Source organism: Plecotus auritus (assembly GCF_963455305.1).
Source record: "Plecotus auritus genome assembly, chromosome: 9".
Classification (NCBI taxonomy): domain Eukaryota; kingdom Metazoa; phylum Chordata; class Mammalia; order Chiroptera; family Vespertilionidae; genus Plecotus; species Plecotus auritus.
In genome coordinates, this window is record NC_137783.1 from 149,954,781 (window position 1) to 149,971,744 (window position 16,964).

Genomic DNA, 16,964 nt, shown 5'->3' on the forward strand with positions numbered 1-16,964 from the left:
CCTGCCAGGAGGAGAATGGCTGGAGCTCCCTCCTGTGACCCTGGGCTGGGAATCCACAGCGTCTCAACGAGGGCAGGAAGGAGTTAAATGCACTGCTCTCGAAGGGAGGAGACGGGAGTGGCGAAGGGGGCCCAGAGCCCGCTCTTTGTCATACCGTAATGAGCACCAGATGCGGAGCTGCGTGCGGGCCTAAACAGACGGCCTCCCAGGGCTGAGTCCCCGCCTGCGCCCAGCCCAGACTCTTCCCAGGCCCAGAGCTGCGTCTCAGGCTCCGCCCACTGACTATCAGGCCCCGCCTCACCCAGACCTCCGCCTACCAGCCGGGTCCTGGGGAGCTATGAGCCACGCCCACTGACTGCCGTCAAACGCCCCCTCGGGAGCTCTCCAGAGGCCCCGCCCATCAAAGCTACAAGCCTCGCCCCCTGCCAGCTCAGAGATTCTCAGAACTATTGCCCCGCCCCTGTTAGCTCCGCCCAGAATGAGGCAGTACCAATGGCCCCGCCCACCAGGGCCGTAAGCCCCGCCTCCTCAGCGCGGTGTGCTCCGTCTAGCGGAGGTATTAGTTCCTGTTTCCAGGAGATATGAACTGGGTCCGCCCAGAGTTTACACATTCTCCTCACGCAGCCCCGAATAACAGAACTAAAACTCTGCCCCTTCCCAGAGCCGGGGACTCGGTCCACAGCGCAGGGAATCTCTACAGACAGTGACTGTCGCAGAGATGCAAACTCTGCCCTCTGGGAGTTTATGCGGTCCCCTCAAACCCACAAACGCCTCTGCAAACTCCGCCCCCAACCACAAGCCCCGCCCCTTCACCAAGGGATACAAGTCGTAGGGGCGGAGCCCCAGACCCGCCTCACCAGGAAAAGCACTCCGCCCACGTACAGCTCTTTCCCTTCACACTGAGGTAATGGCCCACCTACACAGAGCCTCCGGGCCCGCCCAGTAAAAATGCCCACGTACCGAACCGTGGCGGCCCCGTAAGTCCCGCCCACCCACAGCGCCCCTCGTTCACAGGGCTTTTTGCACTAGCACCGCCCACGTAGAGAACGTGCCCAACCTCTTCTCTCAGGCTCCTCCTCCTGCCTACGTATAGCCCCGCCCACCTTTAGCCCCACCTTCTCGGAACTCAAGCCCCGCCCGCTCTGGGCTTGGGACCTTTGAAGTCTCTCACCACCTTATGCTCGGACTAGTGGGTCAGAACCCCTCGTCCCGGACCAAGTTACCCCTGAACCCTGCCAGGCGCCCTCTCCCTCCCCACCCATGGCTTCTGTGCGTCTAGATTGCGGATTCTCTGGAGGGAGCTCTGACACGGTGTAGAGCCCAGTGTACGGCATCGATGAATGGGCCTTTGGTGCCACCTGCCTTCCGCACCGCAGCTTGCAGCCAGCGGGAGGCCTCAGTCCGGGCCCCTCTCCCAAAGTGCACTAGTGCTCAATAAATAGTTGCTTAATTTATGTTTTTGTTACTCAGATATCTGCCAGCTCCTTCCCTCCACCCCCGCAAAGCAGCAGATCTGTTGCAGGTGCCCTCCGTTGTATTTGAAAGACCTCAAGGGGCTTCGCACCGGCCCTCAAGCCATTCTGTGAGCTGAGATGGCCCCTGCCCGTCTTTACAGAGGCTGGTGGGACTCCTGTTGTCCCTTCCCCACGAATTCTGTTTCACAGGGGCAAAAGCACGGTCTCTCACCGGGGGGCCCAGAATTGGTAGGACTGGGTCCTCCCCTCACCCAACTTCAAAGTGTGGACACCTTCCCTGGGGGTGGGGGGGTGTTTGGTGGGATGGAGTGAGTTTGGGCTCAGAGGCTCTCATGTGGGAGCTGAGAGTCACACTTTTGGGTGCGGGATTGATTTCAGAGCAGATCTCTATATCAGCACTCATCACTACATTTGAAAATATTCACCTGCTCACTGCCACACAAAATTGGGGCTCCAGGAGGCCAAGGCAGTTGAGATCAGCTCTCGGAGCTCAATAAAATGCCTTTTCAAACATGATTGGGACAGGTGGTGGTAGCTAAGGGTGAGGGGGGCAGAACTAACACCTACTGAGCTCAGTGAGGTCCTAGCACCCACTGGGTACCCTGCACTCCCTGCATCAAGCTCAGGGTGGAGCCACCTCCTGACAAACTCAGGCCTGGGGAGTGGGAGCCTTTCCATCTCTGATGCCCTGGCTACTATGAATGGGTGTAGGGTTTAGTGCCAAATGTTAATGAAAATAATACTGAATGCTTATTATATACCTAGTCCTGTTCTAAGGGCTTTGCATGCCTTAACCCAGTGGTCGGCAAACTCATTAGTCAACAGAGCGGCAGTTTGCCGACCACTGCCTTAACCCATTTAAGATCCATAACAACTCCCACGAAGTAAGTGCTATTCTTATCACAATGTGCAGGTGGAAAGCTGAAGACACTAGCCTGAGTGCCTTGCTTTAGGCCAGTGGTCGGCAAACTCATTAGTCCACAGAGCCAAATATCAACAGTACAATGATTGACATTTCTTTTGAGAGCCAAATTTTTTAAACTTAAACTTCTTCTAAAGCCACTTCTTCAAAATAGACTCGCCCAGGCTGTGGTATTTTGTGGAAGAGCCACACTCAAGGGGCCAAAGAGCCGCATGTGGCTTGCGAGCCGCAGTTTGCCGACCACTGCTTTTACCTGCCCTATTTGGTCGAGTTAGTAAGTGGAGGTTTGAACCCAGGTAGATGCTGTGATCTTCACCCCTAGAGCAGGGCCAGTCCATAGTGATAGCCATGTTTCTGATCAGAAAATGCCCACTCTTAACAAAACAAAACAAAAAAACACCAAAACCCTCAAAGCCCAAAGCTTTTCTGAAAGAAAGCATTCATTGAGACACGTGCTAGCCACAGAAATGACCAGGTCCTGGCACGTGCAGTCTGAACCGCCAACAGCAGGGCTAGGTGGGGAAGACAACGCGTCCGCAGTCCTGGGATTGACAGAGATCTTAATGAGTTTGGAGAAGAAAGATCTAAGTTGTTTTGAAAGAATTTGCATTAGCTATAGATAAGTGGCGTGGGAGAGGTGATGGGGACAGTTCTGAGATAAGAAAGAACTGTTTTATGCTTCTGGATTGGTTGTGGGCAACAGTCTAGAAAGTTCATGCAAAGGCAGGATGCAGTAGTGTGTGTGGTCCCTATCCTCTCCAGGTAAGAGCTCTAATAACCACCTGGAAGTTGATTCAAAGTTTCAACATACTTTCAGGAACGTGAGCAATTCTGGTTTTGGCCAGTGGCTCTGTGAACTAATTAACCTCCTTTCTCCACCCTCTCCCCACCCCCTCATTCTCTGGCCTGCTGCAATTTAATTTAGGACATCTCGTAATTTTTCTCTTGTCACCACCTCCCAGGGAACTCACTTTTAGGGATGAGTCTGCAAGATGTGGACTCCCAGGCTGATCACACTGTGACTGGGGCGTGTGAAGCCTTCCCCACCCACGGAGAGTTGTGGTGGTTCTGGTGGGTGATGCTGGTGAGGCATTCACTGCCTGTGACCTTGTGGGAGCCAGACAAGGGGTCCAGCCTCGGTGCAGCTTTAGACCACTAGTCGTGGTCATGTTCTCATGTGATTCTGGTTAGTTCAGTGTTTTCTCACCAGGAGGCCAATTAAGTGCAATTAAGAGCAGGCGCCCTGCCGAAACCGGTTTGGCTCAGTGGACAGAGTGTTGGCCTGCAGACTGAAGGGTTCCGGGTTCGATTCCGGTCAAGGGCACGTACCTCGGTTGCGGGCACATCCCCAGTGGGAGGTGTGCAGGAGGCAGCTGATCGATGTTTCTCTCATCGGTGTTTCTAGCTCTCTATCCTTCTCCCTTCCTCTCTGTAAAATATCAATGAAATATATTTTTTTAAAAAAGAGCAGGCACCCTGCACCAGACAGCCTTGTTCTAATTCTTGTTCTAATTCTGGTTCCACTACCTGGGGGCTGGGGGTCCTTAGGCCGGTTCCCTAATCACACTGTGTCTGCCTCCTCATTTGAAAAGTGTGTGTCCTGTGAATCCATTCTAGCCACAATAACCTGTTGAAAAGAAGAAAGGGCCGAAACCGGTTTGGCTCAGTGGATAGAGCGTCGGCCTGCGGACTGAAAGGTCCCGGGTTCGATTCCGGTCAAGGGCATGTACCTTGGTTGCAGGCACATCCTCAGTGGGAGGTGTGCAGGAGGCAGCTGATCGATGTTTCTCTCTCATCGATGTATCTAGCTCTCTATCCCTCTCCCTTCCTCTCTGTGAAATATCAATAAAATATATTAAAAAAAAAAAGAAAAAAAAAAGAAAAGAAGAAAGGACTGTCTCTGAAGGAAGTCAAGCTTTCCTGAGGGGGCCCTTCTGTGGGGGACCTTCTGGGTGGCTGCATGAGCCTGCTGCAAGAAGTGCCCTCGGCTGTCGCTGGCACTTGGGGAGCCCTGAAGACAGACTCCAGAAATCGATCATGGGAAAGTGCAGAGGAAACTGATGCGCCAAACCCACCAAGTCCTTAGGGCAGAGGTTCCCAAACGTTCCCGGCCTCCTGCGTGTCTCAGTGGTTTTTTCATGGCCCCGGTGGACCCCCGGTTCCATTCCATAAATAGTTAGGTCCTAACAACATAGTAAGTACTCGGTAGTCATTTGGAAAAAGTTATACACATAGAAAGATGCAAAAATATTTTATTCTCAAATAACCACAGTCAGTAGCTAATGGGGCATGTGTTGGGCACTGTATAACTTCTCAAAACTTGGAATGGAATTGAGCATCACCACTGTCGTTCCTGTTCCATGCTGACTTTCCTTATGGTACTTACTTTTTATCATGGCAGCTGCCCAAACCCCAGTCTCACAAAGACATTATCACCCAAAGAAAGATAGTGCTGTCCAAAGTTGAAATTGTGAAGTGAAGCCCGGCCGGTGTGGTTCAGTGGTTGAGTGTCGAACCAGGTCACGGTTCAGTTCTGGGTCAGGGCACATGCCTGGTTTCAGGCTCGATCCCCAGTAGGGGCTGTGCAGAAGGCAGCTGATCAGTGATCTCTCTCTCCTTCTCCCTTCCTCTCTCTGAAATAAATAAAAACATATTTTAAAAAAAGAAGACATTGTGAAGTGCCTCGAGCGGGACTTTGCCAGTTGTCTGACAGATGTTCTGTATCCTGTTTCTCTCAAAGGGTTACAATATCCCACAGAGTCCCTGTAAGCTTGCCACAGGGCGTGGGGCCTGACATCAAAGATTCTTGTTAGACACCAGGGTCCTGACAGAGGACACTAGGAGGACTGCGACGAAGGTACGGGATTGGTGATGCCTCTAGCCCTCTCCTCCCCCCTTTCCTACTTCATTGCCAGGTTTGTCTCATGGAGGCTGATGACAGGATGGAAACTGAAATCAAAATGAGCCTAGCCGGCTTGGCTCAGTGAATAGAGCGTCGGTCTGTGGACAGAAGGGTCCCGGGTTCGATTCTGGTCAAGGACATATGCCACTTCAAGGCCCTTAACCTTAATCACATCAGCAAAGTCCCCTTTTCCCTGTAAGATAACACATTGCTAGGTTCTGGCGATTAGAATGTGGACATATTTGGGGCCATCATTCCTCCTCCGACACTTAGGGACCAGGGAAACAGTTGCAGGTTGGTGTGCAATCCTGCTAGCCACAGGCAGCAGGCCCCGCGCGGAGAGCCCAGTAGGACAGAAGATAAAATCTACTTTTTATTGTTGGCTTGTTTATTAGGGAGAGAAACTGCCATTGGAAAGTTCCTGGCCGCTTTATGCCTGAGTCCAAACAGCTGGGAGAGCCGCGCTCGCTGCTGTCTTTCACAGCTGCCATGCCTGTCCTGAGGCCACGTGGCGAAGGGGGCCTGTGCTGCCACGGCTGCCACGGCTGCCACAACCACTGGGGCGAGGGGCTGAGTCACGAGGCGTTTCCAGCTTTGGCCCTTCATCCTGGAACCATCGAGACCCTGGTGCTGAATGTGCGTCTAGCCATCCCTGTCCCGCCACGGCCATGCTTTTAGGGGCCCTTGAGGTTCTTTGCTGCTCTGATCTTAATCTGCAGTCACCTGGGCTATTTCATCATTTTATTTTTTTAAAATATATTTTATTGTTTTTTTACAGAGAGGAAAGGAGAGGGATAGAGAGCCAGAAACATTGATGAGAGAGAAACATCACTCAGCTGCCTCCTGCACACCCCCCACGGGGGATGTGCCCACAACCAAGGTACATGCCCTTGACCGGAATCAAACCCGGGACCCCTGAGTCCGCAGGCCGACGCTCTATCCACTGAGCCAAACCAGCCAGGGCTATTTCATCACTTTAAACCTTGAAAGGAGAGGAGGTCTCAGATGCTCTTGTCCCGGGGCACCTTGAGCCCAGCCAGTCAGGGTCCTTTGATGGTAAGCAAAAGCTTTGGTGGGAGGTTGGGGGTTGTGGGATAAATGTGGGCTGAAAGTCAGACCTGGAAACAAGCGGAAACTGGGGTATCTGGGAAGTGGGAGCAGGGTCTCTGGTCCGGCGTGATCAGGCCACTGCCAGATGCTTGTCCCCAGCCATTCTCAGGATCTTTGAGACTTTGCCTAAAATTTACATTCCAAGGAAGGAGTATCCATCTGGCTTTCCTTGGGCCGTGTGCCTGCAATTTTGTCTCTCGAGGAGGAGGGGAAGGCTCCCAACTACAGACCCACCAGCTGGGTTTAAAGTGGCAGGCAACTTTATTTTCTTATCCTCGTCCTAGGACATACTTAGAGAGGGAGCAGGGTGGGGAGGGAAGAGAGACGTCGATGTGAACATCGGTTGCCCTCCCTACATGCCCTGACTGGGGGGTCGAGCCCAAAAGCTAGGTATGTGCCCTGACCAGGAATCGAACCTGCAACCTTTCGGTGCACAGGACAATGTTCCACCAACTGAGCCCCTCCGGCAGGGAGGCAGGCAACTTTGAAGCGGCAGTTTCTCTCACTAATAAGCAAAAAATAATCAAAACAAGTAGATTTTGTTTTCTGCCCTCGTAGGTGCTCCCCTGCAGAACTTGCTCACAGAGTGCAGGCTACTTGCCTGGCTCCTGTGTGCGTCCCTGAGGATACTTCTGACACACACAGAGCCCCGCATCCCCATGGGAACAAGGGCTATTGCAGGGCAAAGGGTCAAGTGGAGGCCACTGGCACCCCTGCGCACTAAAATAATGATCACTTCACTCACTTATCCAGGATTTATTGAGACCTATGATGCGTCAGCAACTCCACAAGGGATCAAGGATACAAAAGTAGCCAGATCAGAGAGCCTCGGGAACACATGAGGTGAGACCGCTCGCTCGGGGCCCTGCCCAGGCAGGAGACGGAGGGGACCTGGAACTAGGCAGAGGCAGAGGTGGGATGGGAGGAGGTGAGAGGTGGCAGGAGAGTGGACTTAAACAGGACCCGGCGACGGGCCAGGTGTGGAGGAGAGGAAGGACGGCCACCAGGCTTTGCCTCCCAGGTGGTGCTATTCAAGGGGTGTGGGGATGTGGCGAAGAAGCCACGCAGGGGGAGAGAGGGCTCGGGCTGTTTTGGGTCTGTAGTTTGTAGGGTTCCGAGGTTACTCAAGTGGACTGTTCGAGATGGCAAATGGGTGCCCAAACCCAGAGCTCAAAGCAGAGGTCCAGGATGAAGATAGAGGGCTTCCGCTATGCCCCACGGCTGTGGATCCCAGAAACTACCTTCACCCGGGAGACCCAGCACTCCCTGCCCCTTGCTTTTGAGAAGCAAGCAGTGCAAGAGGGGCACCCGACTCCTCACTGCATAAATGTCCTATTGCTTGAATTTTCGCATGATTATGTATTCGTTTTATAAGGTTTTTTAGAGGTTTGAACTTGCTCTTTATTCAATTATTAGCCTTTATACTATTGCAGTCTTTTATAACACATGGTTCCTGTCTTTTAGAACACATTGTGCTTTTATAACACTTAAATTGAAACTCCTCTACTGAAAGGAAGTTAGTATTTTTATTTTGGCCAGTTTCATTTTATAAGGTTTTAAAACAGCGGTCAAAGAGAAGAAAAACACGTCTGACCTTTGGAGTATGACCTTGGGCTTCTGAAAGCTAGGGCACTTCGGCCTCTCTGACATCAGCGACAGAAATTTCTCCTTGGGGCAGATGGAGTCAGCCTCAGGCCCAGTGACCCTCACCGTGAGGTGGCCGTGGCTCCAGGGTCTTCTATCAGCTATGCATTATATACACAACAAATCACCCCCAAACTTAGCGTGAAACAGGACTTCTTATTTCTCACCATTCTGAACGTCAGCAATTTGTGTAGGAATCAACGTGGTGGTTGTCTGCTAGTTACACCTGGGGTGGCTCCTGGGCTCTGGTCATCTGTGGCAAGTCCACACGGCCTCACTCTCACATCTGGAAGCTGATGCTGGCTCTTGGCTGGGGGCCTCCGTTCTCCTGCGTGTGGTCTCCCGTCAGGCAGGACGTCTTCACAGCTGGTCTCGGGCTCCACGGAGCACAGGTGGAAGCTCATGGCCCCTGCAGCCCAGCCCACAGCTGCACAGCCTCACTTCCACCACTTTCTGCTGGTCAAAGCAAGTCTCAAGCCAGCCCAGATTTAACGAGTGGGGAAATGGATTCCACTGCTTGAGGGAAGGAGCTGCAAAGAATTTGTGGCCCTGCCCGGCTGGTGTGGCTCAAGTGGTTGAGTGTTGACCGATGAACCAGGAGGTCACAGATTTGATTCCTGGTCAGAGCACATGTCGGGGTGCAGGCTCGATCCCCAGTGGAGGGTGTTCCAGAGGCAGCCAATCAATGATTCTGATCATTGATGTTTCCATCTCTCTCTCTCCCTCTCCGTTCCTCTCTGAAATCAATCCTATATAATAAAGATGTAATATGCAAATGGTCTTTACGCCATGAAGCATAACGACCAACTAACAACTGGATCACAGATCAGCAGGAGGGTGGGGCAGCGAGCTATAAGCAGGCGGCGGAGAGCTACAGGAGGGGACAGGGCAGCAAGCTATGAGGGGGAGCGGGGGGAACTATAGGAGGGTGGGGCAGTGGGTGGAGAGCTACTGGAGGGCAGCAGTGAGCTACTGGCGCCGGATTTGTGCGCAGGGCTACTAGTTACAAATAAAAAGAATTTCTGGCCCCACTTAATCGACCACAGGTGAGAGCCCCCCCTTGTCCCAAAATGACCAGAGCAGGCCACTCTGTCCTCAGTAGGCCCACCTCTGACACGCCACCACCGTTCTCCCTCAGAACAGCAACATAAAAGGTTGGCATTCATTTTGCAGACCACTCTGCAGAGATTGGTCAGTTAGGAAAGGCATTTGGCCCAGTGACTGATTGCATTGTTGAAGATGGCCACTAGTATATCCCCTACCCACATGCTGATCTTACAATGCGATGTTGACATTGTAAGAGGTAGGGTCTTATGTTCCCTTTCCTTGAAACTACTTGGACCTTCATAATAACCTTGACCAATAGAAGTGGGCAGAAGTGATGCATGTGACTTCGGAGGCTAGATCATAAAGGGCAATACAGCCCCCACCCCATTGGTACACTTGTCCTTGGAGCTTAGCCACCATGTTATGAGGAAGCTCAAGCCATGTGGAAAGGCCCTCTGTGAGTGTTCCAGCCCATGGCCTAGTGAGGCCCTCAGCCCTCAGCCAGCATCAACCGCCAGATATGGGAGTGAAGGAGCCTTACGCTGATCCCACCCCTAGCTTTCCAGTCTTTCAGCAGAGGCTCTAGACGTCTTGGAGCAGAGATAAGCCATCCCTGTTTGCTTTTTCTGAATTCTTGACCCACAGAAACAAGGAGAGACAATAATGATTATTAATTTTTTTAAGCCACCACGTTTGGGGGAACATTGTTATGCTCTGCTATCCTCAGCACTTGGCTAGAATTCTCAAGGTCATCTCCTGATCCAAGAAAGCTTCTGGAGTTCCAACTATCACATCCGCATTCCACACCGAGTGCAGAATCCTTAGAAATCCCTTACAACGCATTCTGTTTATATTTCATATGCTAAAATTAAGCCACACACTATGGGCAAGGAAGGCTAGAAATGTTGGCACCCGTACAGCTGTGCAGGGTGCAAGGGCCCACCTTTTAGCTGGGCTCGCTGCCATCTGAAGGAAAACCGGGGCTCTGTTTTTGAGAAGAGGAGAATGGATAACGGCGAGGTGGCTCTGGTGTGGGGGCAGGCAACGGAAGAGGGATATCTTCCCCATGCAGAGGAGCTGGAGCCAGTACAGTGACCCCTGCCCACTCAGCCTCCCTGAATGCTTGGGCGCATAGAGTTTCCCATCTACATCGCTTCTTTACAAAGAGTTGACTTCCCTCCCAAAGAAGTGAGGCAGTGAGCCAGTGCACAGGGAAAGCTCTGGTCTCTAACCCCACCCTTTCCACGTGGCCAGTGGGCAGCCAGACTTTTGCCTAAAATCCTAACATGCAGCCCTGACCTTATCACTTTCCTGCTCAGCCACCTTCATGGCTCCAGTTTGTCCCAAGTTAAGCACAAATTTTGGGGTTTGGTATCGAAGGCCTTAGCCCAGTGGTCGGCAAACTCATTAGTCCACAGAGCCAAATATCAACAGGACAACGATTGAAATTCCTTTGGAGAGCAAAATTTTTTAAACTTAAACTTCTTCTAACACCACTTCTTCAAAATAGACTCGCCCAGGCCGTGGTATTTTGTGGAAGAGCCACACTCAAGGGGCCAAAGAGCTGCATGTGGCTCGTGAGCCGCAGTTTGCCGACCACTGCCTTAGCCAACTCTTCCACTGTTCTTTGCTTCTACCTCCTCATCTCGCCTCGCTTCGGGGCCTGCACCCAGGCCTTTATGCAGGCGGGTCCCACTGCCCGGGACACCCTCTGCCCTGTCTGTGCCTGGGAGAATCCCCCCATTCTCGGCACCCTTCCAGGGCCACCCCTAGCCCTAACAGAGCCTTTGCCCGAGTTAGAAAAAGGTTCCCTTTATCCAGTGGATGCAGTGCCAGGCCAGGGCTGGAGGAGTGGCCCCCCGGCTGGATTCCACCCACACGTGCCCCTCAGCCCTGGCACCGTAAACACCTCGCACAGCTGTACCTGGGAAGAGGCCACTTGCAGGGACCACGCCAGCTCCGCCAGTGGGTGAGGCTCTTCCTTAGCCCCACTGTCTCCAGTGCCCAAGCCCTGATTTGGGGCTGGCTGCTTTCTGCTTTGTGTTCTCCAACCAGCTCAGTGCCCACTCCCCCAGGGAACTGAACTCGCACCACAGGCCACAGCTCTTCCTCCCCACTCTGGGGGCCAGCCACCACTCCCGTAGCCCTTAGCACGCCCAGCAGCAGAGTGGAAAGCCCCACGGGACTGCAAGAGGGACCACTGGGACCACGCCCTAGGAGTGACCCGATACCAGTTGATGGAGTCAGCTGCTCAGAGCCACTCAAACCTGAGTCTCAGAGGCCCCAGGCTGGGCAGGGAGGTTCCCTCTCAGCTTACCCTGCCCCTGGGGTCACTGGAGCGCAACCCCGCATCCCCTCCCAGAACCCAGGCTGGCCCATTGCCCTGGTAGTGGTGGCCTTGGACCCCCTGCTCAGAAATGCACATAGAAGACCTTCCATTTTATACCTTTTATTTTATCTGCATCTTCACTGTCTCCTCCCTCCCCCACCAGCCCCTGAGAGGGGGTGGAAGCCCCAGTTGGAAGGGAAGGGACTACTCTTTCCTCCCTGGGAGAGGGACGGTGTCCCCTGGGCCAGTCCCTACTGATCAGGGAAGCAGAGGCCTCCATGGCAGAGCAAGGGCATCGTCCAGGAGGCTGGTCAGACGGAGGCCCCTCGGATGCCCTGTGGCCCTGGGCCCTGTGGATCACCAGGAAAATGAAGAGCAGAGAAGCCCAGAGGGTGTGTACGTGGCTGACAGAGGGGGGAGGGGGAGGGGGGAGAGCAGGGACCAGGAAATGTGGTTCAAGGCCCTGAGAAGGAGCCTTGGGTTATAGGGTTGTTGGATGTGGGGTGAGTACAGCAGGGAAAGTGGGGGGTAGGATGGGGCAAGGCTGTGCTCTGAGAACCAGGCTCCCAGGAGAGGGGCTGTGCTTCAGGGTCTGATCAGGGACTGGCCCCAGGAGGCCAGAGGCGGCTGTCAGGTTGGAGGATGGGGACCTTGGGTGGGTTGTAGGGCCAAGGCCGTGGTGCTACGGTAACCAGCTCTTCAGCTTCATGGATGTCAGCCCAGCTGGGCATGGCCCCAAACCACCAGTTTGTGCTCTGGGTTGCTCCAGGGCTCCCAGTGTGGCCTCAGCCACGCAGGGAAGACCCACAGGAGGCAACAGCTGTCCCCAGGACGCCTCCATTTCAGCTTTCTGGAAACTTCCTCCCCTGCCCAGACAGAAAAACTCCCAAGACAGATCATCTGCCATTGCGGGGGGTGGGACATGGTGGTGGTGGGCAGGAGCCGTGCTGGGACAGCTCATAGACTCAGCTTCGGTGGAGCCCGAAAGGACCCGGGCTCACTGCATTTCAGTCTGTTTGGGACAGTCCCTCAGGCCTGGAGGCCCGTGCTGGGGTGGGGGAGGAGCCACTTTGGGGCCCCGGGGTCTCAGAACGCACCCTGCCCGTCCCCCTGGCAGCCGCTGTCCCCGTGGACAATGAGCACCGGGAAGTAAAGGGCGTCCTCATAGCACGGTGGGCTTTCCAGGGGCTCTGTGTCCTCCCCACGGCGCCCCAGCGGCCCCCCACTCAGGCTCCGGAAGACCCCGGGGGTGGCCCGGCCCCCAGCTCCCAGCGAGAGGCGGCTGCGGCTGAAAGGCAGGCGGGGCCCGCTGGGCCGGGCCGGGGGCAGCGAGTTGCTGCTGACGGAGCGGCGGCAGCGCTGGCAGCCGCGGAGGTAGGCGCCCGAGCTGGCGCCCATGACCACGGCCTCCGAGTAGCTGGGCACCAGCTGCCGGTTGGAGCAGATGTGCCACTCGAGCTCGGTGAAGTCCACGGTGGCCACGCGGGAGAGGGGCGGCGCGCTGGGCAGGGCGCCGGGCGGGGGCGAGCCGGCGCCGAACAGCTTCTCCACCTGGTAGTGCACGTGCGCGGTCCCGCAGGCCGCCACCACGCGCAGCGGCCAGGACAGCGTGGCGGCCGACACGAGCCAGAAGACCCAGGCGCGCGCGTACCAGGGCGGGCGGCGCGGGTCGGCGAAGACCATGAGGGAGTCGCGGAAGTCCACGTCCTTCAGGTGCATGCCCTCGCGGGCCTCCAGGTAGTCGTCCAGGCCCTCGTTGGCGCCGAAGAAGCGGGCGCGCTGCGTGAGGTACGAGGCCTCGGCCTCGGCGCTGCCGAAGCTGAAGCACTTGGTGAAGCGCAGGCGCGTGGCCGCGTGCTCAGCCAGGCCCACCAGCTCCTTGGACACGTCGCGGACGCCGTGCGCGGAGTAGTCGAACTCGGCGCGCGCCGTGCGGCTGTCGGCCCGCTCGTGGTAGACCTGCGTGGTGGTGTAGGCGTCGCCGTTGCGGTAGCGGGTGATCTGGCGGGTGCGCCGCACGTAGTGGTAGCTGGTGGCCTTCCACCAGACGCAGGGCGGCGCCTGCTGCAGCCGGCGGATCAGCGCCAGCACGGTGTGCGCGTCGGTGCGCGGCGCCTGGCATGACCGCATGTGGCAGTGCCAGCACTCGGCCAGGTAGAGGAGGTAGAGGAGGGAGACGAAGGCCAGGGGGATGTACAGATAGCCATCCGAGCAGGGGCTGGCTGGGTAGGTGGGCGGCGGGGCGCCGGCCCCACGGGCCAGGGCTGCCTCGGGCCCCAGGACCAGGCGCGGCACTGTAGCCAGGCGACACCAGGCCACCACGGCGCCACAGGCGTGGATGAGCAGCGTGAGGAGCAGGCACTTCCAGTGGGACTCGCGGCACAGGGAGCTCCCCAGGGACTGCTTCAGGGGCCGCTGCTGCAGGGTGGGCAGAGAGGGAGGCAGCGTCAGGGCGGCTGTCCCTTGCGCCTGCCACTCCACTCAAGCCCCGTGAAGGAGGTGGTGCTGTGCTCCCCACTCTACAGATGAGGAAACTGAGGCTCTGAGAGACTGAATAACAAACTCCAGGCCTCTCCCCTTCTAGCTAACTCAGTGGAGCTGCAGGACTCAAACCCAGGCCTGTCTGCCCCGAGTCTATCTGGGCGGGGTCGTTTCTCAGCCAAGGGCATCCAGGACAAAACGGACCCATCTCTGCCAAGAGAAGGAAGAACCCTCTCACTGGCTATTGAGAAAACTGAATTCTGGTCCCGGCTCTGCCCCAAACTTGGGGCGTGGTCTTGGTCCTATCCCTGCCCTCTCTGGGCCTCACTTCCCAGACCTCCTGGTGTGGGAGGCCAGGGTGGCAGGGGCCCTAAGGTTAAGAACATGGGCTTTGGAGCCGACTGTCCAGGACCCCGTGCTGGCTCCACCACTTACTGTATGACTTGGGCAGGTCCCTCATGCTCTCTGGACCTCAGTTTCCTCATCTGTGCAACGGGGTTGTTGAGAGGGTTCAATGAGATCATATGTGTGAAGAGCTCAGCACAGGGTCTGGCCGTGGGAATAAATACTATTACTGTCACCCTGAGACGCCCTCCGGCCCTTTGCTTCCACCAGGGACAGACAGCAGGAGACTTGGGAGAGGCTCTTAAGGAAATGACAAAGAGGAAGAGCTGGGAACGGGGGAGGTGTGAGTCTGGGAGGAGCAGATGGAGTCCCGGCCTCCACTCCCCATCTGTGCTGAAGGAGGGGGTGGGACACAGCTGCCGGGCCGCAGGGGCCACTCCCTGGCCCAGAGGGTTTGGCCCACCCTTCCTGGCAGGGCTGCCAGCCTGTCATCCACCTCATCCCCAAGGTGCCTATGGAGAGAGAAAGGGGAGGCCGTCGGAAGAGGAGGGGAGAAGGGAAAGGGGAGAGGCGGTCTGGTGGAAATAGCAAAGGTGAGGTTAGTGGGCCACCTCTCCCACTCCAACCCTCCAGGCCTTGAGAGACCCAAGAGGAAAGGAACCACTCCCATCCCAGCCCAGGGCCTGCCCTCCCCCCGCATCAGCCACCACTGTGCACACCACCACCCTGACCCGCAGGGCCAGCGATGCACACACCCACTCATGCACACATCCCACCCCACACATTCATCACAGACCCACCCACCGCAGATGTGTATGCTGCCTGTTCATCCAAGACACACCAGATCCTCACCTGTGCCCAGGGCACAACCCCTATCCCTACACCACGACATGGTGTGCAGGCACACATGCACACATACACCACAGGACACATGCATGCATATACATGTTACACATTCACTGAAGTCCAGGAACACACCAGGCCCTCACGTGGCCGCAGTGTCCATTCCACCCCCACCCCTTCTGCAATCTGACACCCACACCCACAGACTGGCTCTATAGGAGAGGCTCTCCTACAAAAAGACACTCACACATGACCGCTTTACCCAAGCCCAGCGGCCCATCAGGCCGCACCTGACCTTAGGGCCCGTATGTCCCACCCAAGGTGTGGGGAGTATGGACCAGCATTCACACACCTACAAGCACACTGCATTCACCCAAACACACACATAGACCCACTCACCACTTATCACCCAACACCCCACACAGCTAGGGCTGAAGAGGAGCCATCCTGGGGGTCCCAGCCAGCAGGATAGGTCTAGCCCTCACAGCTGGGTGAGGAAGCAGGGGTACCAGAGGCCTCCTCCCTTCATCTTTCCCTTCCTCCTTCCACTGTCTTTACCCCCCCACCCTCAAGTGTCTGCTACTGCTGCTGCATTGCAGGCTCTGCCTGGCACCTCGTGAGCAGCCAGGACAAGCTGGGGGCCTGACCCCTGGGCCCTGGGGGTGAGGGCAGCGCTGCGGAATGGGGGCTTGAGGGGCCAGGTGCTGACGTCACAGGAGGGGGAAGCTGGAACAGGGGACGCGTGGGCGGGAATCGCCCCCCCACATCCCTTCCCAGATGCCCCACCCCTGCACCCACGCGGGTCCCTAGGCCCCGGACCCCTCGCAGGGCGCAGGCTACCCCAATGACGTCATTGTCCGCAGGGGCTCGGGACTTCCCACCTCAGCCCCTGTCCCGGGATTCGCTCCTTCCCTTGCTCCCCTTGCCCCGCTCCGACCCGGCTCCGGCTCCCCACCACTCAGAGCCCATACCTCCTCTCGCAGCGGCTCGCCGTCCGTGATGAGTGCAGGCACCTCCCCGCCATCGCCACCGCCGCCCTCGGGCATGGTGTCCTGGATGCTTGGGCGACCTGGGCCCGGGCCCCGGGCATGATAGGGGAGCACAGAGGGTGCCGCTCGGCCCGGAGGGCGTCCGCTCGGCTCGGCCGCCGCGAAGGGAGTGCACCGAGCTCGCCCGAGCGCGGTGGCGGCAGCGGCGGCGTTGGCGGCGTTGGCGGCCTCGGTGCCCGGCGCCCCGCCCTCCGCTGACCCCGCCCCCGCGGCACCGGCGGCGCCGCCGGCAGAGCCTGGTACCGCGGGTGCTGCCCCAGCCCCCAAGAAGCCCAGGCTGGGTGGACCGGCGCCTGGGTTCCCCTCCTGCCGCGTTTGCGCTTGTGATCCGGGGCGAGTCATCGCTCTCTGGGGCCCGAGTTTCTCCCGCTCCCCTACCCCCCGCTGTACAATGAGGAAGGAAAATTTCGAAGGTGGGTGTCTACTTCTGAGGAGCAGGCCCAGGCCTAAGTCCACCCAGACCCCAGCCCGGAAGCCTCGCTTGTAGGAGAGGAGGCAGTTACAGCCGAGACAGATGTAAAGAGCCTCATGAGCTGGACAGAGGCTCTGGGTTCCACTTAGTGCAGGCTGACTGGGGGCCCAGGACGCTAGGCTGTGTGACCTTGGGTGGGCACTCTCCATCCGCAACCTCACTTTTGCCCCCTGAGTAATGCAGATGGAAAGGCGCTAGATTCGATCAAAGCACAAACATCCATCACACGGTTCAGGGGGTGGCACCTGTCCTGCCTGGGAGGACTCCTCCCAGGTACCTGTAGCTCCAGTGCTGCTCCCTGGCCCTCAGGGGCCTCAGACCTGCACACCTGTCCCTGGGTCTGGG

General features: G+C 56.8%; 1 protein-coding gene across 1 annotated transcript; it reads right to left on the reverse strand.

The window, feature by feature from the left end:
- Nucleotides 1–11,541: 11,541 nt before the first annotated feature.
- TMEM151A (transmembrane protein 151A) lies at nucleotides 11,542–16,343 on the reverse strand. Its single transcript, XM_080641681.1, has 2 exons — nucleotides 16,070–16,343; nucleotides 11,542–13,847 (listed from the first exon to the last, which is right to left on the reverse strand). Exons 1-2 carry the CDS (start codon nucleotides 16,142–16,144, stop codon nucleotides 12,516–12,518), a joined length of 1,407 nt encoding a protein of 468 aa, XP_080497807.1. The 5' UTR covers nucleotides 16,145–16,343; the 3' UTR covers nucleotides 11,542–12,515.
- Nucleotides 16,344–16,964: the final 621 nt, after the last annotated feature.

Excerpts from the sequence above, each read along its gene's own strand:
- TMEM151A (XM_080641681.1), bottom strand. The coding sequence starts at position 16,144 with ATGCCCGAGGGCGGCGGTGGCGATGGCGGGGAGGTGCCTGCACTCATC. Across the intron at positions 13,848-16,069 it reads GCGAGCCGCTGCGAGAGGAG|CAGCGGCCCCTGAAGCAGTC; the intron begins GTATGGGCTCTG and ends CCCACCCTGCAG.